The sequence below is a fragment of the Monodon monoceros genome, unplaced genomic scaffold (genome assembly GCF_005190385.1).
Source record: "Monodon monoceros isolate NGI ecotype Baffin Bay Population unplaced genomic scaffold, NGI_Narwhal_1 Super_Scaffold_8, whole genome shotgun sequence".
Lineage (NCBI taxonomy): Eukaryota > Metazoa > Chordata > Mammalia > Artiodactyla > Monodontidae > Monodon > Monodon monoceros.
The window spans coordinates 56,684,979-56,710,068 of record NW_021703785.1 but is presented as its reverse complement, the minus strand read 5'-3'; the positions used below and the strand labels follow the sequence as shown (position 1 = coordinate 56,710,068).

The window sequence follows — 25,090 nt, the reverse complement described above, 5'->3', positions numbered from 1 at the left end:
TTAAGGTCGTGCATTTCAAGATTCCCTAAAGAACAGATGGTCAGGACTGAATTCAACCATGTTTGGATTACTCTTGATTTCTAGCACACAGCTTTGAGAGTCTAACATTTCTTGTTTGAGGTGATGGCTTTATTCCTGTATTTCTGGAAGTGACTATGTTACCGAGTCCAAGCTCACTCTGCTCGCCGCATGACAGACCAATGAATCAGAGACGAGGTGTTCTGGCAAGGAACATGAGTTTATTCAGAAAGCCGGCAGATCGAGAAGATGGCAGACTAGTGTCTCTGAAAAACCATCTTATTGGGGTTTGGATGCCAGTTTCTTTTAGAGGGGGAGGAGATGAGGAAGTTAAGTAAAAAGGCCATAAGTTTTGCAAATGTCCCCTGGAATGGCCAGCCTCGGGGAGGGGATGTGTTCATTTCCTCTTTCTTGCAGCCATCCGCAGGTGGACAGGGTCAGGATGTACAAAGGGACTTTGGTTTAACATTCAGGCAGAGGCGCAGGGTTCCCTGAGACAGGCCATTATGTATGACTATAATAACAAAAGAAACGAAGGTTAAAGTCAAAGAAACAGATCGATCGTGGAACCTGATTTAGCTCTTCCCTGTTGCAAGTATATTTAGGAAAGAAGTTGTTTATAGATGTCAGCATTTGAGAGGCAGTTAAGGAGACCCAGAGTGCCTTTGAGTCATAATAAATTAGGCTTCTGTGACATCACTTCTTATGTAAAGAAGACTGAAGTCATTTGTTCCGGGAGCCCTTGGGGGGCATGTAGAGGTATTCCAGGAGGCTTGCTTCTCCCTCATCACATGAACGAACGCCAGCATCTGAACTCCCTCTGTCCAGTGCTGCATTCTGCTCAGCATAATCATTGCAATCTTTTAAGTAAGGACACAAGTACACCCTATTTTCAGAACACTCAAAATAGCAAAATTCAAATACAAAGAATGGACAAATAAGGGACCAACTCATCCCCAAATAATTATTTGCTTTAAGTAAACATTCACTGCATGATTTCATTTGCAGGGCAGACCCCCCCAAAGGCATTTAACTCGTAAGGTGATTAATATGAACTCTATTTATGCAAAAATCTAGTAGCATAGAATAGCTGGCATTTCTGTGGGGTTTCATAGATTTCAAAAGGATTTGACGTATGTTTTCATATTTTATTTTGTCCTCAGGACCGCTTTGCAAGATGGGGTGAGTATTGTCATTCCCGTGTTACAGATGAGAAAACTAAGGCAAAGAGAGCTAAGTCCTTGGCCAGAGGTCACATAGCTGGAAAGTATCTGAGCTGAGGCAAGATCCCAGCTCATGTGACTCTTTGTTAAAACACCCCCCTCTATAAGCATACTTCTTTTTTAGATTTATTTTTTCCTTTGAAGCAGGACTCAGATACTTAGGAGTTATTTTGGAGTATATTCAAATTTGAAATGGAGAACTGTTTGTAAAAAATGACTTTTCTTCCAAAGAGGGTAGCTGGATATCTGTATGATTCTGAAAAGAGGATCTAAAAATATACCTCATCAGGATCACCAGTGAAGCTTTAAAAAAAACACAGATGATCACGCTGGACTACAAATATACTCAATAAGACTTTCCAGGTGTGGGTTTATTTGTTTTTCTTTAAAGCTAAAGAGTCGACTCAGCCAAAACTAAAAAGCACAAGTTCAAATGTGGCCAGAGTGAGGCAATCTGAGGACTGCTAATGAGGATCATAGATTTTCAGAGTGAATGGCTCCTACGCTCAAAGATTTATCCCATTTCCTTGCAGGCAAACCTAATAAAATTAATTCGTACTTAACTCCTCTAGCAGAGAAGAGAGAATGAATCATTTGTAATTGAAGATAATCAAGAATAAGTTCTGTTTAGCTTTAGAACATGTTTCTATATTTATGTTGAAGATCTAGCCTATAAGCTCTTTCTAGAGTAACGTTCTTCATACATGGATGATTCTAGTCATTATATTACTCCGCTCAGAAGTCTTCCATGGTCTCCCACTGCCGCCCCCCTGAATACCTGTAAGTCCACCAGTCCACATCAGAGTGCTTACAATTTTCAAAAAGCACTAGATTTTGTCTGGGTCTTTATCCATGTCCCTCAACTTGAAATTCCCTTTACTTTTCTCTTCCACAATGTCTGCCTGCTAAATTCTGCCCATGGCTTGACTGGGTTCAGCTAGGAAGTTCTCACTTGGGGAGTTTCCTGGGGTGGGAGCTAGAGGGAAGCTGGGGCTGGAGTCGTCTGAAACCCTAGCTGTCCACCCAGGAGGGCTCACTCACATGGCTGGCTGTTGATGCTGGCTGTCAGCTAGGAACTTGGCTGTTAACCAAAACATCTTCACGTTATCTCTCCAGGTAGCTTGGTCTTCTCATAGAACAGCAGTCACATTCTAAGAAGGGAGCATCTCAAGAGCAAAGGTCCAAAACACTCAGGCAGAAGCCTCAAGGCCTGTTGTAACTGAAAGTCCCAGAATGTCCCTTCTGCTGTATCCTGTTGTCCAAACAGGTTATTAAGCGCAGCCCAGATTCAAGAGGAGGGGAATTACATTCTACTTTTTTTTTTTTTTTTGCGGTACGCAGGCCTCTCACTGTTGTGGCCTCTCCCTCCCGTCGCGGAGCACAGGCTCCGGACGCGCAGACTCAGCGGCCATGGCTCACGGGCCCAGCCGCCCCGCAGCATGTGGGATCCTCCCGGACTGGGGCACGAGCCCGTGTCCCCTGCATTGGCAGGCGGACTCCCAACCACTGCGCCACCAGGGAAGCCCTGTTTTTCTTTTTGCTGTCCTGATTGGGTGATTTATATTATTCTATCTTCCAGCTGACCTATACATTCCTTCTTCTGTATCACCTAGTCTGCTCTTAATTCCTTCTAGTGTGTTTTTCATTTCAATTATTGTATTCTTCATTTCTGACTGGTTCTGTTTTATATTTCCTGTTTCCTTGTTAAAATTCTCACTGGTTTCATCTATTCTCTTCCCTAATTCAGTTAGCATTCTTATTACTAACGCTTTGAACTCTTTATCTGGTAAATTGTTTATTTCTGTTTCATTAGTTGTTTTCTTCAGGGGTTTTCACTTGCTCTTTCAATTGAAACAAATTCCTCTCTCTTTTCATTTTGCTTAACTTTCTCTGTCTCTATGAAATTAGATGAAACAGTTACCTATTGTGGTCTTAAGGGGGTGTCCTTGTGTTGGAGCATCCCTGTACATACTGCATGTACCAGTGGCTTTGGTGGGAGAGCTGGATCTGAACACAAGTCCCATCTTTCCTCAGGGTGTGCTGGCAGCTATCATCTTGGAAGGAGGTGGAGCTGGAGATGGAGGGGAGAGAGCCAGAGCCTGGTGTGAGCAGAGGCTTCTTCTCTGCTCAGTGGCTGTCACTGCCCAATTGGGGGTGGGGGTGGGTCCCAAGTTGCTGGAGCAGAAGACCTGAGGGTCGGATTCAAGCGGGCTCTCTTCCCTGTAAGGGTGTGCTCTCCCCCTTCCCAGCACCAGCACCCCACCCCAGCGGGAAGCAGTGCTGGAGCAAGAAGGGTGGTGTGAGCATTCAGGATGGCTTGCAGCGTGGGCTGTGGCATCTGGCTGGGGTCAGAGACCCAGACTGCTTCTGATGGGCTGTCTGTGTAAGCCCCAGTAGTAGCTGCCTCCCCACACTGCTCAGATACCGCTTGGAGTCTCAGCCTCCTTTGTCCCTCACAGCTGAGATCTCCCTTGGCCTTTGCCACCCTTACCCTGGTGTGGAGCTGTACTGCAGGTCAGGTGGGATCAGTGTGGGTGCTTTGCATGGGTCAGGGCATGGATTGTGGAGGTCCGGACCCAGACAGAGATCAGGACTGCTTCTGACATGCTGCCTGTATATGCACCAGTAATGATTGCCCCAGCGTTGCTCAGACGCCATTTTCGGTTTGAGCTCCTTTTGTGTCTCGCTTTCTCCTTGGCCGCAGCAGCCCTTGCCCCAAAGTGGAGCTGCGTCTTGAAGCAAGAGGGGCTGGAGCAGTTGCTTGGTTCAGGCTGGGACACGTGGTGGGGCGGTCGCGGAAAACCGGCCACTCTCTCCACCTTGTTTTGGAAGTAAGTAACTGTGTCCATGCTCCCCACGAGTGGAGTCCCGGCTTCCCATAGCCCTCCTTTTAGTCCCAATGGCCCTCCAACCAGCCAAGGGGACTCGTCTTCCTGGTGTCAAACCCCAGGTAAGGGTGCCCAATGTGTGGCTTTAACTCACTCCCCAGGGAGGGTCTCTACCTATGTAATCTCCCTTCTCTGCTGAGTCCCTTCCCAGGAGCACAGGTCCTGACCCAATAGCTTCTCTTCCCTTCCTACCTGATTCCATGTGGATCTTTCTTACAGCCTTGGTCGTGCAGGAGTCCTCCTGCCACTCCACTTTGTTTTCAACAAGAATTGTTCCACATGTAGATGTATTTCTGATGTGTTTGTGGGGGGAAGTGAGTTTTGCATCTTCCCGCCCGCCATTTTGATCTTCTACCCACAGCTCCCGCTTTAGGTGTAGACTCTGACCATCCTCATTCAGTCAGAGTAATCTCTTCTTCCTTGGTTTATTAGGAGCTGGTATGCAATCTGAGTAGGTCTGATCAAAAGGAACCCTGTGACTTTTGTTAGATGACTTGGGCAGGAGATACCCTGTTTCTTCTGGATACAAGTAAGGAAACACGTAGCCTCAGGCTGCTTGCAATCAGCTTGTTTCCATGAGGTGATTCAGCCATGGGACCAAGACAACACTTGGAGAGAAAGGCTTGCAGAAATCCTGGTTGAATAGGGCCTGAAGTCCAACTTCCCTTTGTATGGTTCAGTTATGCAGTATAGTGGTTGTTTAATAAGCCCCTTGGAGTTGGGTATTCTGTTACTTACAGCTAAAAAGTCCTGACATACCAAATCACCCCTCACCTCAGAAGGTGACTCCCCTCACCCCAGAAGGGAGCTCCCTTTCCATGGCAGGGCTGGATGGGCTTCCCTCAGGGGCCCAAATCCAAATGTAGTCCTTTTCTGCTTTCCTTTCTTCTCTCAGTGCACAATTTCCATTTCTGGTCTCCTTTCTTTTCTTCCTCGTCTTTTTTTTTTTTTTTAAGGCAGAATTAATTTGAATTTTAAAATTAATTTTCAACTTAATTTTTATTTTATTTCAGCAATACATATTCACAAGTTAGACAGTTAAATACTTATCAAGAGGAAAAAAGAAATCCCCACCTTATCCTCCCACACCCAACTTCTCTCCAAAGGCAATCCCTGTCAATGTTTTTCACTGTTTCTTCTGGGCTTTATTCTCTATTGTTAAATAACATTTTGATACAGATATTTGTCATTCTTTAGCTTTAGTTATTACAAATTTTCTGTGATAAAATATAGGAACATAGATTTATTATACCCCTCCCCCCTCATACACATCCTCTCCCCCTCATTTCCTGAAAAAAGTTATATCACCGTATTTTGCTATTTACACCCTCTATGTAAATACTGTTCACAGCTGAGCCATGTAGTGTACTATGGTTATATTTCCTTTCTTAAACAACAATTTCTTTTTCCTTAGCATTTAATAATTGCATTGTCTTTTCACTTGTTTATTTTCCTATGTATTTTTACTAGTTCACCCCACGCTATCCAAGAAAAATATAAATCCCTCCAACGTATACAGATCAGTTAGTTTCTTGTTTCTCTGCTATGCACAAACGTGCTGGGAGTTTTCTTCATCTTACTCCTTGTTTGCTAGATGTCAGGTTTTCCTTTATCCTGGCTAATCTCTTATTTTAGAGAAGCAAATTCTCCAGTAGGTTTCTAATAAAAAGTGTGAGGGTGATAAAAATGTTGAGACCTTTCGTGCTGAAAATGTCTCTATCTACCCTCTCATTTATTGTTGGTTTCTCATGTCCAGGCCCTTTCCTCTGATGTGTGGTCGTCATTGACTGCTCATAATAAGAGTGAGGCTCTAACAGGTTGATTAGATGCTCTCTATGAGTAGAAGGGATTAGTTGCAGTGTGGGCTTCCTGTCGGGTAAGTAATAGGGCCGGCAGCAGCTTTTGTGTTGGGAGAATCCCCAAAAGTCTATGTCTGTTGGTCTTTTTCCTTGAGTCGGGCAGTTTCCCCATAGGAGGAGCCTCCAGGCTTTTGTCTTGACAAGGTATGAGTCTGTCAGCATTCTTGCAGCTGAGTGAGGGAATGGCTCCGGGGCTCTTGTTCTCTATGAAGACTTTCCTTCAGTCCTTTGCTAGCTTCAGAACACCACCCTCCCACCCTCCACTCTATCTAGGGGTCAACAACTCCAAAGAGAAAACTTCAGCCTTCAGTCTTCTCAGGAGAGTGAGAAGCGGTAGGTACCTGATGGGGGCGGAGAACTCTTACTCAGACTTTCAACTAATCCTTATGGAGGTTTGCAAGGGGAACGGGAGGGAAAGCACCCAGCCAACCTCTCTGCACAGAGGTTTTAAAAACTCTTACGAAGTTGTGTGAACTTGAACAAGTTCCTTGATTTCATCTGTAAAATGAAGATGAAGGGCTTTGGTGTGAGGGTTAAATGGAATTAACGGATGGGAAGTGCCTTGTGCAGTCCGCCCAGCACAGAGAGGGTACTCAATTGTTGGCAGTACAGTGGTCATGGTGGTAGCAGTAGGTAGTCTCCTTAGCCTTGTTTCACTGGACAGAAAGGACCTCCCTCCCACAATCCAGTGCTTTGCTACACTCTCTCAAAAGAAAGCCACCCTACTCATATTCTGCCAAAATGTTAATAGAATTTCAGGGGTACCACAGTCTTTGCAACTTGCCTTCTACCCCACCCTCTCTCTGAGTGCCCAGCCAAACCCTTAGCACCACCTCCTCTGTTCTGGCTCCCATCCAAGTGGATTAACCTGCAGGATGGGAACTGCAGTGAACAGCCCGGGCCCAAATCTCAAGAGTAAAATGGATCCCCTTCTCTCCTATTCCACACATAATCCCTCCACCTGCTAGGGCAATGCCCCAGGTCTTCCTCCTACTCTTCCTGTTTTCCTCACCCCCTGACAAGAGACAGGCATGCCCTTTGCCTTCAGTGGGCTAGAGACCCTCTCCTAGTGCAAAATGAAATTCTTTTTTCCCCTTTCTCTCTTCTCCCTGTTTTTGTCCCTCTGTGCTTGTTGGGGACCTTGACTCTGCTTTGTTAGAGGACAGCCTTCCTCTTCACAGTCTAAGTCTTTCTCCTGAATTCTAAGGATGCTTTTCTTATCTGCTCTGGGGCCTCCAGTAGCTTTGTTAACTGGCTATGTCTCAGGGGATTGAAGAGGGAAGAGGAGAAGCTAGGAATGTTGGGGTGGCCTTAAAATTAAGAATTTAGAATGCCTCGTGGGCCAGAGATCTGGTACTGGATCTGATGAGATGCAGCAGTCACCGCGCTCAGCATTTTTTCTGTCTGACATTTCAAGTTGCAAGACTCTCATAGGGATTTTTCCTGCTATACTCTCTATTTAGACTCAAACACTGAAGATACACTTAATGAAAATTTTGAAGTAGGTCTTATTAACAAAAGTCATGGTCAATTCAATCTTGGGAATCGACCTTTGTTGGAAATGGTATAAATACACAGTCATTTGGAGACTACGTGTGAATGAAGGTGGACACAAGGACATAGGAACAGCCTCACCTAATAACCCCTCACACTCTTGTTTCCTTTTTTAACCACACACACACACAGGAGAGCTGCACTTTGCTTGCTGTGAATGACATTTCCTGAGTGTAGACTTTAGTCTGTCCTTGAAATTCTCGCCAGCAAAGTAATAGAGCAAAGGGTTGAAGCAGCTGTTGGCCGCTGCCAAAGCCAGTGTGACGGACACAGCTTTGTGCAGACTCTCTTTGCATTTATCTACTCTCCACTCGACTAAGTGGAGGGTTCTCAGTATATGATAGGGCAGGAAGCACAGGAGGAAGATGATCAGGGCAATGATGATGGTGGTCAGCGCTTTCCTGTGAGAAAGGCGCAGCCCTAATTCTGGGACCGCCACCTTTAACAAAGCTCGAATGACCAGCAGGTAACAGATGCTGAGCGTGCAGAATGGCAGCAGAAAGCCCACCACCAAGGCAACGTGGTTCATGGTCTTCAGCTTACCAGCTTTATTGGAATTCAGCTCCAAGCACGATGTGACATTGCCCTTCAGCTCAGAGCCATTTTTCAGAAGCGTTGTTGAGGAGGCCATGATAAAGATCCATATGACCCCACATAAAATCCAGGCATTCTTGACGCTAGTGGCATGAAGGAGCCGCAGGGGGTGAACCGTTGCCAGGAAACGCACAACACTCAACACAGTCAGGAAATAAATGCTGCTGTACATGTTGACATACATAGAAAAAGACATAATTCTGCAGGTTAGGTCCCCAAATATCCAATTGGAGCCTCTGAGATAATAGTCAACCCTGAAGGGCAGTGTGGCTGTGAACAAGAGATCGGAAATGGCCAGATTTAGCATGAAAACGTTCACAGATGTGGACTTCTTATAAGGTTGCAGGAAAACATATATGGAAAAGCCATTCCCCAAGGCTCCCCAGATAAATATTACCAGGTACACGATGGGGTAAAATTCTCTCTTGAAGGTTTCAATTGTACAGTTCCTGTTGCTATTGTGATTGCTGAAGTTGCCGTTGGGTTCCATTTCTGATATGGAGATGGACGGAGGTAAGGACACAGGTTTTCTCTCCATGCTGAATTAAAAAGGAACAGATACAGAAAGTTACTTCCTGCTGACATTTTCCCAGGTTTTAATGAAACAGAGAGAAATGCTAGCTTCTCTTTGAAACGTGAGTCAAAAAATATTGGCTATATTTTACTATATGCTTACACTTTTACTGTATGCTTATACTTTTACTATATGTCTTTACTTTATGCTTCATTACATTTCATGATAAATTTCTGGAATGCAGAATAAACATTAATTTATTTGGTTGAAGCTGAATCCTCAAACTGGGGGGACTTTTGCCCAGTGCCCAAATGAGAATCCTCCAAAGCTTGTCTCTGACCCTGGAGAAGGTCATCAATTACACAGCTTCTGCTCTGGAAGCTGACAAAGATTCTCTTCTTGATCAAACTCTAGCCAAGCTCTTCTGAGTCCTCTTCTCAACCAGGTGTCAACCTTGGCCTACACAGACTTGAATAACAGCTAACATAAAAGTGCTAATATGGTTTTTAACAGCTCAAGGCTGCATCTCTAGGATGACCATACCCTCCCCTTCTTACATAGCCTGAGAAAACTCAAGCCTGCTGAAAGAATTTTCTGTTTGTTCCAGCCCATACCTGGGCACAGGGCCTCTGCCTCCAGCCTCTGTGGAAAGAGGTTAGAGCCTAACTTCTATAAGCTCCAGTTAGCAAACCCAGATGCTTTTCACTTGGATCAACCTTCCCTTCCTACTTTCTGTAATTTTTTTAAAAATTTATTTATTTATTTTTGGCTGTGTTGGGTCTTGGGTGCTGTGCACGGGCTTTCTCTAGTTGCGGCGAGCAGGGGCTACTCTTCATTGTGGTGCACGGGCTTCTCATTGTGGTGGCTTCTCTTGTTGCGGAGCATGGGCTCTAGAGCGCAGGCTCAGTAGTTGTGGCACGTGGGCTTAGTTGCTCTGCAGCATGTGGGATTTTCCTGGACCCGGGCTCGAACCCGTGCCCCTGCATTGGCAGGCGGATTCTTAACCACTGCACCACCAAGCCCTACTTTCCGTAATTTTTTAATTCCCTGGCTCTACTGAGCCCCTGCTCACTCCCCTCTCCTTTCCTTCATTCTCTCCCTTTAAAACATCCAGTTAACTCTGAGTTCAGTTCATGTTGGACTCTTTTCCCTATTGCAATAGTATATTACTGAATAAAATCTGTCTTACCACTTTAAGTAGTATGCAGCTTTATCTTTGACCAAGCCTTGGTTTAAATGTAAATTCATTAGGCAGAGTTGTCATGGATAATCACATGGTTCTTAATTTCTTCTTTGCTGGCCAAAGAGAAATTTATACTAGACATTTCTTGCCTCACCTAGATAAACACTACAGAACAGCCCATGACTGCAGAGGTAGGGGGAACCTTCTGGATGTCTAGGAAAAAACAGGTAGATTGTGTGTGGGGGGGGGTATTTTCTTTGTCTGGGTATGATAGTCTGGATCCCTGTTTTTCAGAGTCTAAGAACTAATAACCATTTTCATTGCTTCAAAATCCTGCTTTTTTGAATCTAACCCCCAAATTACACAAGCACAGATCCTATAATAATTCCTTCCTAACACTCTCTTTCTGAGATGTCCTAATTTCCTATGGTGTGCATTCTGCATTGATACCACAAATCAATAAACCCAACTGTGTTCAACTACAGGTTTGTTCCTATAGGCCTTTGACTAGAAGACGCTGACTCTGAGAATTCACATAACGATCTACAAACTAAAAGAAGTATGGTAAAACGTTAGTTAAATTAACCTACCCAAAATACATGGTTTGTAAATATACTTCTGATGCAGTAAATATGTTTTTCAATTCTCCTTCAGAGACCCGTGTGGAGGTGCAACTCAGAAAACACAGTTGGCATGTAAATAATGTAAAAAAAAAAGTTTTTTCTTTAACTCAGCACTTCCCAAATTATCTTCCATAAACTACAAATTCCACGAGATGCTTTGTGTAAGAAAAGGCTTCTGTGTTCAGATCAGCCTGAGAAACACAGCAAGCTTTAGTGTCCCTCTCTTGGAGATTCATAACTCATGTTAAAGACTCTAAGAGGTCCTAGAAGAAAAAAAAAGTCTTCTTAATAACGGAGTACGCCTCCTTTTTCTGACTCTGAAAACTTTTTTGCACACTAACACAATCTAATATCCCACAAATGTTCTACAAAATCTTCCCTGTGAAATGCTGATGTTATTATGTAATTTATCTAGAAAATGGTTTTGATAGGAAAAGAAAAGGATCCCTACTTAATGGGCCAGATCAGTCAACAAGGGTTCAAGTATCTGAAGTCAAGGGGTTCTAAGCATTTCCTACTGGGGAAATGAGCATTTCTGGGCATCCATTATGTTGTTTGTAAAAATGGAGATTGTATTAGTTTTCTAGGGCTGCCTTAACAAAGTACCACACACTGGGGGGCATAAAGCAACATAAATGTATTTTCTCAAGTTCTGGAGGCCATAAGTCTGAAATCAAGGTGTCAGCAGGGCCATGCTTCTTTTGAAGGCTCTAGGGAAGAATTCTTTGCCTCTTCCAGCCTCTGATGGTTACCCCCAGTCCATGGTATTCCTTGGCTTGTAGATGCATATGCCACGTGACTCTGCCACATGGTATCTTCCTTCTGTATCTTGCCATCATCTTCCTACTGTGTGTCCATGTCTGTATCTTCTCCTCTTCTTATAAGAACACCAGTCATACTGGGCCTAGGACCTACCTTAATCTAATATGACCTCATCTTAACTAATTATACCTGCAAAGATCCTATTTCCAAATAAGACGACAGTGCTTATTTGGAACCTGGGGTGAGAACTTGGACGTATCTTTCAGGGGACATAATTCAACCCACAGTAGGGATATGTAACATATGTTTCATAGAGCTGTTGTCAGGATTACATGAGAGATAGAGAGAGTCTTACAGGGTACTTGGCACCGAGTGAGTGCTCCCTAGCTGCTCCACTCACAGAATCAGCGCAGGAATGATCTAGCTTCAACGTTTGTTATCCCACTGACCGCACGGAAGAGTTGATGACCTCAATTCTCACATTCATATGGAAAGTAAAAAGTACACTCCTCTTGGTGTTTACTACAAAGGTATACTCTACAGAAACACTGATTACTCTCAGATTATTCTGACCTTTTTAGTGTGAAACTATCTGAAGCCTTCTCCACTCCTTTGCTCTCAGTCTACCAGAGAAACCTCTGATGACCCCTCAGCTTAGCCAGGCCTCTCCAGAAGTGTGGACTGTGGATCGTGAATGGAAGATTCCAGTAAAGTGAAATCGCCCATTGTAAATATACAAATCAGAATTCTGGGTAAAGGACTTCCCTGGTGGCGCAGTGGTTAAGAATCCGCCTGCCAATGCAGGGGACACAGGTTCGAGCCCTGGTCCAGGAAGATCCCACATGCCGCGGAGCAACTAAGCCCATGTACCACAACTACTGAGCCTGTGCTCTACAGCCCACGAGCTACAACTATTGAGCCCGCATGCCACAACTATTGAAGCCTACGTGCCTAGAGTCCGTGCTCCACAACAAAAGAGAAGCCACCGCACTGAGAAGCCTGCACACCACAATGAAGAATAGCCTCCGCTCACCGCAACTAGAGAAAGCCCACGCACAGCAACGAAGACCCAACTCAGCCAAAAATAAATAAATTAAAAAAAAAAAAAAGAATTGTGGGTGAAAATTTAGACCCCTGTGAGTCTGGTTTGTGTAAATTGATTTTTTTGAGGCCTAGGAGTAGACTAACCAGATGAAATTTCTCCTATGCAAAGCTGATATGTCACATCCTATTTCTGAGATGACTCCAGGGCCTTAGTTCTGATTGCATGGATGATGGCTCTCCCTCCCCTTTTGATCTGTCTCACCAGCAAGTCTGAGGTTTCTAGCTTGGGTTGCAGGGAGAATGGTGAGGCCATTAGCTGGGCCTGGAGATACAGTTCAGAGAAATAATCACATGGAGGCTGGAAGTCTGTAGGCCTGAATTGGGAAAGGGAATACAGCAAAAACAGAAGCTTGGAGATTTTGTCTTAACTCAACGTTAGAGAGAATTAGAGATTCTGTTGGTTGGCGGGGCCAAGACAGAAGGATCAAACCCCAAATCAGGTAGTACAGAGTTGAAATGCTAGAAACAGTACAGGCAGCATGCACAAACCAAGTCCATGAAGCCAACGTGGAGTTGGATTAGGTGTCACAATTATGTGTCAGCTCTGGATGGGCAGAGCACCAGAACCAGGGTTAACACAGAGCTCAGAGGACAAAGAGACAGGCAAGGGAGCTAAGCCTGATATGTGACCAGCCAGAGGAATTCTCATGATGTGTTCCATTACAAACGGCCTTTTTTGAAAAGGACAGAGTCTTGTCCACACAGCCCTGACCTCGAAGCCAGGATTCAGATATAATCTTAGGAAAAGCTTATATCAGGAAAGGGTCTGAAAAAGTAGAAATAGACTTGAAAGCAATCAAGTCCTTAAACTTTTTGACCATGAAGACCTTAAGACCACTTCTCCCATCTCAAGACCAACAGGGCCTGTAAATTGCAATGAGATGGGCAACCTGGGACCCCGCCCTGCACTCCTCCTTCACTGGGGGTGGCAAGTGTGCAAGGACAGCTACAGATGCTGGGGAAAGTCCCTTATCACAGGCAGAGCGTGGGATCCAGCAGGTATGAGCACAGACAAGAGATCATAAAAACGATGGTAACAGTTGCTCCACAAGGGAATTGAGGGATATGGGGGGACCAACAACAGACCCTAGCAACAGGGACTTCTTGAGCAATTGGGGAGGAAGGCATAACTCACGAGGGAAGGTCAGTCTGCAAGCAGCAAGGCCCTTGTACTTCCAGGCCATGATGGAAGAAGAGGACTTTGGATCTGAGAGGAGGGTCGGCCATTGCAGGCAGGCCCTGAGTCATGGAGAACCTCAGTGCTGGACAATACTTTGGGCACAGAGTTGCAGGTCAGGGATGCCAAGACAGAGGCCCTTTTCCCCTGTTGAGGTGGGGACCAAATCTCGGGAAAAAGAGAGATGCCCAATTTTAGAATCGAGGCACCAGATCAGGATCAGATCTACCCCAAGGGTAACACTGAGTCCCAGAGTTACTTCAGTTCCTCTGCCTCAGATTGCGATTGGTTCTGGGCCCTGGAGGGGCTGGAAGGGGACGGGAGTGGGAGTGGTCCAAGGCTATCAAACAGCCCCGCTTGTAGGAAGAGGATAACTGCAGAAGCTGGGACTTTGATTCCAAGAGCATCTTAATCTTTGCAAAGCTAAAGAAAGAAAATACACAAACACCCTTCCTAGAAGGCTCATTTAGCCAACCGTGCCACAGGCTAAAAGCAGGACCAGCTCAGATCCAAAACTCCATTAAGCTCGCCACTTTCTCTTGAGAAATCTTTAAACCACTTTGATTGTTCTTTTCCACCCATAAAAAATACACTTGACTACACCACACTGCAAACTTTCACTAGACTGTTTAAAAAAAAAAAAAAGAAAAGAAAAAGAAATGGCCTGTTAGAAGTGTCTGTAAAAATCAGCCAGACCAATTAAGTATGTGACAGGAAGCTGAGAAATAGGTGAAGAGGTAAATTCAAGGAAAATTAGGAAATAAATTGACAGTGTAATTTGCACTGCCTTAGAGGGAGAGCACAGCTTCCTGGACTGAAAGCGGTCTTGAGACAAAGAAAGAATTGAGGCTTGGTCTCCTGCAGCTTTACTGATAATAAAACAACAAAGAAGAAACAAGGCAAAGCAGCAGCAGATGGAGATTCCAGATTTCAGGTATGAAGAAAACTAAACATGCTGCGTGACCAAAGGCTAATGGGGATGAAGAGCTTATGTGGATGATTAGAATGTTTTCATGGTCACTGCAAAGCTGCAACTGTTCAAAACCTCAGAGAAGTTATTTTTATTTATACTTAGAAAAACTATATATATTTTGATGCCTTGCCAGGATAGACCTTGTCACACATCCTGCCCCCATTATCAGCACCGACCAGGACTGTAAGTCCACAGGTGTGCTTACCTGCTGTTCTCAGGTAACAAGCCTGTGACCTGGCAGCAGAGCCCAAAGACCGAGGCCCTAAGATGCAGGGACACAGTTTGAGGAAGTGCAAATATGATAGTCTAGGTGAGGCATGAAAGGAAGGACGAGGTAGGCAGAGGGTAGTTTGAGAATGACTTACATCCACACTGGGGACTTTGGGTTTTATCTTGAGGGCAATGAGAGCCCTTGAATGGTGGGGAGCAGATCTGCATTTTCAAGGTGTGATTCTGGCAGCAGATGGAGGACCTTTTGGAAGAAGGCAAGCCTAGGTCCTGAAAGACACGTGGGGATGCTCTTGTGATTGTCCAGGAAAGAGGGGGTGAACATATCTGGATGAGACTGAGAGTAGAAAGGAATGAGAGTTGACTGGAGTTGGGGATGGACTAATTATGGAAGGTCAGGGGCAGTTGGAGGTGGGGATGGTCAAGGACCCTCTCATGTATTTTGAGGGGGAGAAAGGTACATTACATTGATAAAAAGAACAGAAGAAGAATAAGAGGAAGTTGCTGTTTGGGGTGGTAAAATGAGTTCAAGTTGGGGCATTTTGAATTTGAAGCATTTATGAAACTGTCAACTACAAATTGGCACTTACCCTCTACCTCTACAAGGATTAAATCAGGTGCCACTGCAGCTGCTGACCTTCAACAACCCCTGAAAGGAATTCAGGGTGGAGGTCAGGAATGAGGCACTCGGTGCTCTGAGAAAAATTGGCAGAACAGGTCTTCAGATAGTTAGATATTTTCAGTAGCTGATTTTATGAGCCCAATTCTTGAATCTCCTCGTATCCAGAAAAGCACTAAATTCCTTCATGGTGACGTCTGCTGCTCGTGACTAGCAGAAACCCTGATGAGAACTTCCGCAAAAATATGTGCTTGATTGCATGTATTCGCCCTTCACCAAAATCACATATATATTGACCTCTTCCCCCCACCACCTCTTTGGAGCAGTTTCTCAGAGCTATCTGAAATGTTGTCTCCCCGGCTGCAGTCCACATTTTGCCCCAACTAAAACTTAACTTGCAACTCTTGCATTGTACTTTTTTAAGTCGACAAAACACACGTAAGAACTGTCCCATTACAGTCTACAGCCTGATGAATTTAGGGGCCATCAGCACTTGGTACCTGAAGCCAGAAGAGTGGAGGAGCTCCTGCAGCGGTTTAAGAGCAGAGAAGGAAAGAGGGTCAAGAACAGAATCTCGGGGAACATCAACAATTAAGGGACAGGCAGAGAGAATGGGAGCCTGGAAAGACGATTCAGAAAGACTGGCCGAATGATAAGACACGAATCAAGAAGGCAACTTCTGGGAACTCCCTGGTGGTCCAGTGGTTAGGGCTCCATGCTTTCACTGCTGAGGGCCCAGGTTAAAAAAAAAAAAAAAGAATGCAACTTCAAGGAGGGGGGAGTGGTCAGTGGTGTTAAAAAGTGTCAAGTGTCAGGAGATTTAGCAATAAGCTTATCAGCATTCAGAGGGGGTGGGGCAGGACCTCAAGGCCAGGAAGCTGATAAAGGAGCAGGGGCTGAGAAAGTGAACACCTTCTCAGAGGAGAGAGAGAACATCTCAGCTCAGCTTCTGTGAAGGGCTTGTTTTTGGAGGAAGTCAGGGAGGGAAGATGCATTCTTTTCTCTTGAGACACCTTCTTACTCTCAGCCCATCTCCTACAAATGACTTCAATGCCTTCTTCTGTTCATTTCTTGTCCTATCTTTTCAACATCAGACACCTGAACAGGGCTAGAGTAGAATGTACACCGAACCTGAAGTCCAGTAGATGTGATTTGACTCCCAACCGTCCCACTTTCTAGCTCTAAGACTTTGCACCCCTTGTCCCAGCAATACCTGTATTTTTGTAAACGAGATTCAGCTAGTGGAGCCTGCCACAAAGTGACAGATGGTGGGAAAAGCACAGAAGTCTGGGTCCTGGTCTGCCAGTTTCTAGGTACACATGGCCTTGACTAACACATCACTTAGCTTCTTTGGGGAAGCGTGTCTGTAAAATGAGGGTAATGCTGCCCCTGGACTCCATATCAGAAAAGAGCTCTGAGAGGAGCAAATGCAATAATGGATGTAAAAGCACTTTGAAAACCGTAAAGCTGACATTATTGCTATTATTTTGCTGCTTCTTAACGTCAGGCAGCAGAAACCTGGATTTGCACTTCTTCGGGCACGTACCTGTGCCATTCACTCTGCTCTCTTTTATCTCTGCCTTTCCCCTCTTCTCTATCCCCCTCGTCCCCGGTCTGCAGGGTGCCCAACTCTAGTCAAGCCAAATCCTCTTCTTCAACACCTGTATCACCTTCTGCATGCCACCTTACCCAACTGACACTTCTCACGGGTCTCTCTCTTTTTTATCACTCCTGCAGCACTTGTAAATCAACTACAGCAGCCTGAAATTAATTCTTCATGTGCTTTGATAGATACATCTTAGGCAGACATTACACTGGCCTCTCCAGATTATGAGACTTGCAAGAGGAAGGGACAGTCCTCTACTGATTTTGCATACCTTGTTATGCCAAACACATATTTGAGGGAACTTGGTAAACTCTTAATCACTAGACAAATGAGTTACCATAGCAGGCTCATAAAGTGCATGTGTTAGACACAGATTACAGAATCTGATGGTCCAGGTGAATTCACAGCCCCATTAGTCTTCTTCTCCTCCTCACTTACATCTACGTCCAACCGCCATGTCCTTATGGGTTTGAAGTTCTCCATAGTGTGAAGCTTCTGTTTTAATAACCCAACCTGCAAATCACAACTCTCTCCACAATAATGCTCTGTATCTTCCCTAATAACTTTAGAGCATAACTTGGATTTTAGCTCCCAGAGCTACTGCATACTGTGCAATGGCAAATAGAACATTCTTTCTGAAGTTCATAGAAATGTTGGTGTAAGGTCATAGAGCCAAATCTGCCAGTTTCAAGCTTGGGAATCTCGCACAGATAACTTATCTTCTCAGAGCCTCAGCTTCCTTATCTGTAAACGGCATAACGAAAGTGAAGTATTTGGCACAGGGTGAGCACACAATGACGTTTACTACTGTGATTAAATCTCAAAGTGTGGGCTTAGGCATATGACTAAAGAGGCGAAAAGGATCTCAGAGCATTTGTGAAAATATAAAAGCAAACGCTGAGAGATGATTTAATGATTAAAATGGTGAACGGAATGACAAGGGTTCCTCTCTGCTGCAGGGAAGAAGTAGTAGAGCAGCAGGTAAGAACACAAACTCTGGTTTGAATCCTGGTTCTTTCACTCACCAGCCCTCTGTGACCTTGGACAGCCGCCTTTTATCTCCCGGACTCAGATCCTTATCAGTAAAATAGAGATAATGAAGACAATAGTCCTTACTTCTCTGAGTTGCTGTGAGGATTAAGCAAGAAAACATGCGAGTGGCACTGACGTCAGAGCCTGAACCAGAGGAGAAAGCAGCATATGTTAGTGAAACCTGGCACAGAAGCCTTTCTGTCCCCCTTTTCTTATAGGGAACAGACTCCAACCTCCATGACCTTCCCTGAGATCCAAAGGGCAGATTCAAACAGTTGCTAATCCGGGAAAGTGAGGGATGCAGAGACAAGGGAGGGGCAGCCAAGAAACAAGAGTGCAGCCTTGGGACAGGGTCCTGGTTCTGCCTCCAGGGATACACATAACAATGTCTTTAAGCTCTTCAGAGAATGAAAACCCAACAAATGGAAGATGTCAGCATTCTTCATACCAGAGAAGACCACCTGAGGCCAGATTAAAGAAACCAGAGAAGCTCACTGAGAAGATTACCTGAGAGACCTGCCTGGAAGTCCAGTGGTTAAGACTCCGTGCTCCCAACGCAGGGGGCACAGTTTGATCCCTGGTCGGGGGAATCTAAGATCCCACATGCCGCACTGGTATGGCCAAAAAAAAAGAAGAAGCACATCACCTGAGACCACATTAGGAGTGTCGGTGCTGCACACACGCTAATCTTGTTCAGCAGCCCCATCCTTGAATCGTTTGCTCTAAAACTCATCCAATCCTCCTGGGTTGGGACACACAGTTTCAATGGCAGGAGTCCACTGTGTCCCCCACTGCCTGGCAAAGCAATAAAGCTATTCTTTTCTACTTCACCCAAAACTCTGTCTCTGAGATTTGATGCAGCACCAGTGCACAGACGCTGAGCTTTCAGCATCATTAACTGTTATTATTGCGAAGGCTCACAGACTTAGCTCCCTGAAGTTGTGCAGAGAGGATTCGACCCTCTGGATTGGAAGATTCTACAACCTCAAAATCCCAGAGGCCCTGGAGTACAAAACTAATATGCCCCACAAAACAGAGAAGTATCAGTGAGTGCCTCGTTTTTGAAATCCAGCACTGCTGGCTCAGCCCTCAGTTGTAACCGGCTCCAAATGTCCTGGTGGAAGCATAAAGCTTCGGAGACTTCTTTAGCCTCCCAGGAACAGTCTTGCACTTTTAGAATTTTTTCAAGGGATAAAGTGAATTAAATGCTTGGAGACCAAAACAGAAATACAAATGAAAAGATCTGAGATTACAACATCTTTTGAATGAGGAACTGAGCTGGTCTCCAGGCCTCCAGAATAAATAGGGAGCAGGGGTGTGAACAACCTGGGGCCCTGTTTCCATGCAGTCAGCACCTCAGAGCATTCTGCTACTGATCCCCCACCCTGTCTCTCCCAAAATGCCTCAAAGTGTAAGTCACGTCTCACACCACCAGCCTAATGCTCCTTTGCCTTCTGAATGCCGTTTACTTCCCCACACCTCATAGCTGTGAAGTCAGCCCATCGTTGAAAGGGGTGCTTGCAGATCTGCTGTAAACCAGTAGGTGTTAAATAGCATTTATGACTTTGGAAGTCCCCCAGGAGCAAATTCCCTAATTTACTTTCTCTGTGCGGCAAAGATCTCTTTAACAGCTCTGGGTCCCAGAGGGACTCCTCAGCCAGGGTCCTGGGCCTGATAATTCTCCCTGCAGGATGACCATGAAGTTTCCCCTCCAGGGCCTATGGCCTAAGTAGAGTTTCATTGTCTCATATCTGTCCTCTGGCTAGGAGTCCACATTTGGAAGATGCAAAGCTCGTAGGGCCCAACCTCTCCTCCCAGATCCCAAACAAAGTGTGCCAGACTTGCCCCAGAGCTCGGCAGACAGAAAAGTCAGTGTGTTCTTCCCAAGATTTCTGGGGCTTCCTGGAGAGCCTGAAGCCCTGAGGAGCAGTCTTTGGACCTGATCTGTTTTCCATCAAGGGGAAGGGCTGAGTGAGTCCTTGCAGCAAGGGTGGGAATAGTCCCACCAGGCAGAGGATCCTTTGGGGGACCGAGTGCTCTGAGCAGTTTCCCGCTTGTAATCACCTCCTCTCACTGGCTTCTATCACAAGGAAACTGTCCAGCCCCCCTTCACCATTTCTCCCCAGATTCCTCAGGAACCCACCAGGATTGGGCCAGTAGGAAGGGGGATATTGGTGATTAATCAGTCTTTCCGCCCGGCTTCCTGACTAAATTCTAGAAAGTTCAGATGAAGTTCAGAACCCTCCCAAATAACTTCTGAATTTCATTATCTTGGTTTTCTATTTTATTTCTAAAGACCAGACACACTCTATGGTATTAAGTTTCCTAATTAGAATCTTGTCTTGAAATCACAGGTATTGGGCTGTCAGCTTCTTAGCGATTCCTAACTGCTGCCGATCTACATGGGCCCTTTAGCTGACACCTGCCTCTCTCTCCTTCTAGCACTTTCCCTGATGCCTGAGAACCCACCAAAGCCTTCCTTGCCTGGTCTCAGGCTGCTGGGCCCTCTTGAAATACTGCCTGTCAGGCCCCGTTTGGGGTGAGGCTGGACATGCAGTGCACAGTAGCTGTGGCCTTCTCCCACTAAAAGGAGAACTTTTGCTCAGACCTCAGAGTGTGTGGTGAAATGACATCCATCGCCCCAAATGCACAGGGGCAGATGGAGGAAGAAGCACCTCAAGAAGAAGTGTATTACCAGAGTTGCCATCAGGACAAAGACAGCATGGGTGAACACTGATAATCTGGAGAGTGTTGGTATGGTCAAAATATCAGATCTTTTAAGTAGCAGCGTCTTGCTGACGGTTTAGCAACAGCTGCCTTTTTTCTCTCTTTTGCTGACAAGCTTTTCCCCTCTGTTTACCTGATCGGTCAGTTTGCGTGTTCTCTTCAGAAATTCCGTTCTTGAGAATTTCCCTGTGCAAAAAGGTGCCTGTGGGTTAGGGACACTTTTGGGGATAACTACACGTTAAAACTGGAGTCTTTTCACAATGTCATTGTTTGTTGTTCTCCCAGAGAACAACTTATCCCAGGGATATGGCAGGGCCTGAACCCTATAGCAGAAGGTTGGCATCCCAGCCCATGAGGGGCCTCTCTGCCTCTGAGAGCGACACGCGTGGCAGTATCTCAACATCCTTCTTCCCACCTCCATCCTTGTTGAATCGCCTTATTTCATTCTCTAATATTCTCCCAAAGCTAGCATTTCTTTCATGTTCATCCGAACCACTAACACTCAGGCCCCACAATAACCAAACAACCACAAATTCAACACAGAGAAAACTTAACATGTAAGGAGAGCTCTGGGCTCCTTGGAGATATGGCTTCATTTTTTTTTTTTTTAAAGCGTTATTTTGACTTAGTGCTGTCTTCTCTCTGGCTCTCATAACTTCTCGGTTCTTCTATGTTAATAGAATATATAAGCCTATAAAGCTGATTGTGGATTTAATTTTATAAAAATACCTGAGCTTTTAAAAAAATTATTTATTTAGGCTGCTGCGGGTCTTTGTTGCAGCACGCGGGATCACCACTGTGGCACGCGGACTCTTAGTTGCAGCACGCATGTGGGATCTAGTTCTCTGACCAGGGATCGAACCTGGGCTCCCTGCATTGGGAGCACAGAGTCCTAACCACTGGACCACCAGGGAAGTCCCAAGCATTTTAAAAATCATTTTCCAATGCACTTCATCAGTGTATCAAGGAAGATTGGAGGTATCTGTTATTAACCCAATTTCTGATCCAAGAAAGGCCACAGAATCATTCTGCAGCTGAGTCTCTGATTTCCAAGTCTTCTGATTCCAAAGATAGAAAATCAGCAGGTATTATCTCAGAGGCCACTGCCCTACTCATTCCAATAATTTCCAAGGGATTGTGTCAGCATTAGGACTCTCCCTGTCCACAATCAAAGTGACTAAGTGACATGACTCAGGGGCTCCCCCAAAGCCCACTCACCCAAATGAAAACTCCCTCTCTGCCTTTCCCCTTGGCATTTCATATCCCATCATTAAATTCACTTCTTGGAGCAAAGGAATTATTTACCAAGGTAGTTAGTTACACAGCATAGGATTCCTGGAAGGATTCAGAGGCGTTAAGAAGTCATAGGAAAATTTGGGGAGTAAATCCCAACAGGCTCCAAATCCTAGCTCTAGCCCTTACTGGTGGTGTGGGCATTAGCAAGTACTCAGCCTTTCGGTGTATTGAGGGGACCAGGCAGGCAGCACACTGAAATCCACGCCCCCCAGCTGCACCGAGCCTGGCACATCGTACACTTTCAATACATTAGCAAGCCTACGCGAGCCTGACTGCTGCCAGGGGAAAAAAAGCCTAAGAACTTTTCAGTATGCCAGGTGCAGGATGCCTGTAAAGGACAGTAAGAAACTGATGAGAAGAAAATGTTTTCCTATGTCTCCAAAAATTGAAAACTAGGGGAATTGCCCAGGAAAGAGCCCTAGCCAGCTGCCAGTAGCCTGGGGACAGTGGGCTTGTGTGACCTAAAAAGGAAAGAGCAAGGGGCAAAGCACACTGCCGGCTCCCCACTCCCCCAGACCACCCTGCTGCCCAGTGTCTCCTCTGAGGCAGACATGCCCTTATTACCGAAGGTTTCCACCAGCCCCTCCTTCCGTCACAGGGGCCAGCTCAGGGCCCTCCAATACGGACTGTCACCTCGCCACCACTCTCCTCAGTAAAATCCACTCCAGCTTCATGGAACTTATTTCACTGCTCCGAACATAGCAGGTTCTGTTCGCCATTAATAAAATTTAATGGCAGTGGCCAGCTATTAAATGCCCACCTTGTCATTCATTGATCCTTGAAGAGTTTGCAAATGAAAGGAAGGCTGGCACCTTGGCGGAACACTAACAGACGCTGGGCTTAATTCTGATACTTTTAGAACATTCTGGGGCCTCCACCTCTCTAACTTCTAACCACCAGTGCACTGGAAACAGACCCATCTCTTTAAAGCATTAGTAAATTGGAACTCTCAAGTAGATTCTCGTCTCAAGGGTTTATGGGATTGAGGTGGAGAACAGAAATTGCTAGAAGTTTGACGTTTCACCCAAATTACTTTTGCATTATTTATACAGTATTGAAAGGAAGATTTGGGCGGCTTGCCTGATAGTGTATCTCCCTTTCCCTTAAAGTGTATTACTCTCAGGTATGGATCAGAGACAGGAAAATATTTCAAATAACCTAGGTCAGCTGTTATCACGCTTGCCACCCATTAGAACCACCTGAGAAATTTTTGAAAGTTAAAAACAAACAAACAAAAACAAAACCAAACCAAACTAAAAAAACCTACAGATGACTGGCTCATCACCAGAGGTTAATTTTCAATTATTCTAAAGGTAATTTTCTAATCTCCCCAGGTGATTAGAATCAGGTGATTCTGACGGAATGTACATCCAGAGTTGAGAACCACCGACTGCGGTCCCAAAGGTTATAAGCAGATTATAAACACACACACACACACAAACTCTTTCCCTCTCATTGTGCCTCTCAGTAAAACTGCTAAAATCTACATTCTCAAATCTAACTTCCTCTCCTCAAAAAACAAGACTCTGAATGGAAAAAATATATATCTTACATAATCAAATGACCCACTCTATAAAAATAGGAAAAATGCTTTATGGCCCCAAATAGGGGAATGCTTGGGTAAAGTAGAGTAAATCTCCTCAATGCAATACTATGTAGCAATTTTAAATTACAATTATGAAGTATTTACAGCAATGTGGGAAAATGTATGCTCTAATGGATAAAAGGAATATAAACGTATCCATTGTGTACAAACACAACTATGAAAATCAACTAAAATCATAAGCAGACACCCAAAAGAGAATGGAAAGAAATGCCCTGAAAATATCAATAGAAGCTGTGGTTTTTGCTTCCTTCTACTTCTTTGTACTTTCCCAATATTTTTTAAAATATCATGTATCTGGTAGAAAAAAGTTTATAGTAGAACAAAATAAACTTACTTTTTAAAAATTATTCTTCTTACTATGAAGCGATAAGCAAAGCATAATTCTTAACAATGAGTTAACAAAGCAAAGATTAAAATGCTCACGAGTTTTCTTTCTTTCAGCTGCGTTGGCTCTGTCTCCTCTATCTCTTGTCTTCCTCCTCCAAGTAATTCAGCTTGCTCATTTAAAAGAAAAGCGAAACAGCAAATTGTATTTTATGAACAGTGTCAGCCAATAGCAAGAGAATAAGGAACTCTGGTCAGAAAGTCTGTGCTCTATAGAACTTTGGTGTGAGTGTGAAGAGGGTAAGATTTCCACTTAGGGACTACATCTAAAGGGAGAAACCTGCATTAGCCCTGCCCCTCTAATGACTGTTTTTATCAGCATCTTTCACAACAGATCAAGGGGATGTGATGGGCTAGACTCAGGGGTTTTAAGTGGCTTTTAGTTCTCCTAAATGTTTTTGTTTGCACACAGCAGTAACATCAGCACCACCTTATAAGTACAGCACTTCAGAGCTATTTAGAGCAATTTCCATCTCCCTCTTGCTTTTTCAACTTACTTGCACATGGGTGGAGGCCCTACCCATTCTGCTGAAAATGCTGTCAAAAGTTATCAATGGCATCCTCATTGCTCACATTAAAGGTCCTTTCTCAGTCCTCATCTTCCTTCCTCAATTTGTTTTGCGCAGTTAACCACTGCCAGTTCTCCTCGTCTCTCCGACTCTCTCGGTTCTTATTCTATCCCTTGGATTGTTTCCTCTTTGCTTCCCTTTCTTTTTTTCTCTTTTTTTCCCCTTCCCTTTCTGATTCTCTTCTATCCTTTCTCTAAATGTGAGCTTGCCCCAAAAGTCTGTCTTCTGACCTCTTCTCATCATATTTTCTTGTTTTAACTATATTATCCACATCTATGGCCAAAATACAGCTTTTCTAGTCCCCGTCCAAGTGCATGCTCTCCCATTTACCCCATCTAATCAAAAAGCACTACAATGATTCAGCCAGTTGGTCTGACCATAAACCTAGAGATCATCCTTAACTTCTCTCTCTCTCCCACAGCCAACATCCAAGCCAACAATTTCATTGGTTCTACCTGCAAAATATGTTCTAAGCCTAACCATTTCTCACCTTCACGATTTCATTAAAATCCTCAGCATGTCTTGAATGTTGCAGTAACATTAGGCAAGAA

At 44.7% G+C, this 25,090-nt stretch overlaps 1 protein-coding gene across 1 annotated transcript; it reads right to left on the bottom strand.

Annotated features, from left to right (window-relative positions):
- Positions 1–5,058: 5,058 nt before the first annotated feature.
- CYSLTR2 (cysteinyl leukotriene receptor 2) lies at positions 5,059–24,043 on the bottom strand. Its single transcript, XM_029209839.1, has 2 exons — positions 24,010–24,043; positions 5,059–8,675 (listed from the first exon to the last, which is right to left on the bottom strand). Exon 2 carries the CDS (start codon positions 8,672–8,674, stop codon positions 7,655–7,657), a length of 1,020 nt encoding a protein of 339 aa, XP_029065672.1. The 5' UTR covers position 8,675; positions 24,010–24,043; the 3' UTR covers positions 5,059–7,654.
- Positions 24,044–25,090: the final 1,047 nt, after the last annotated feature.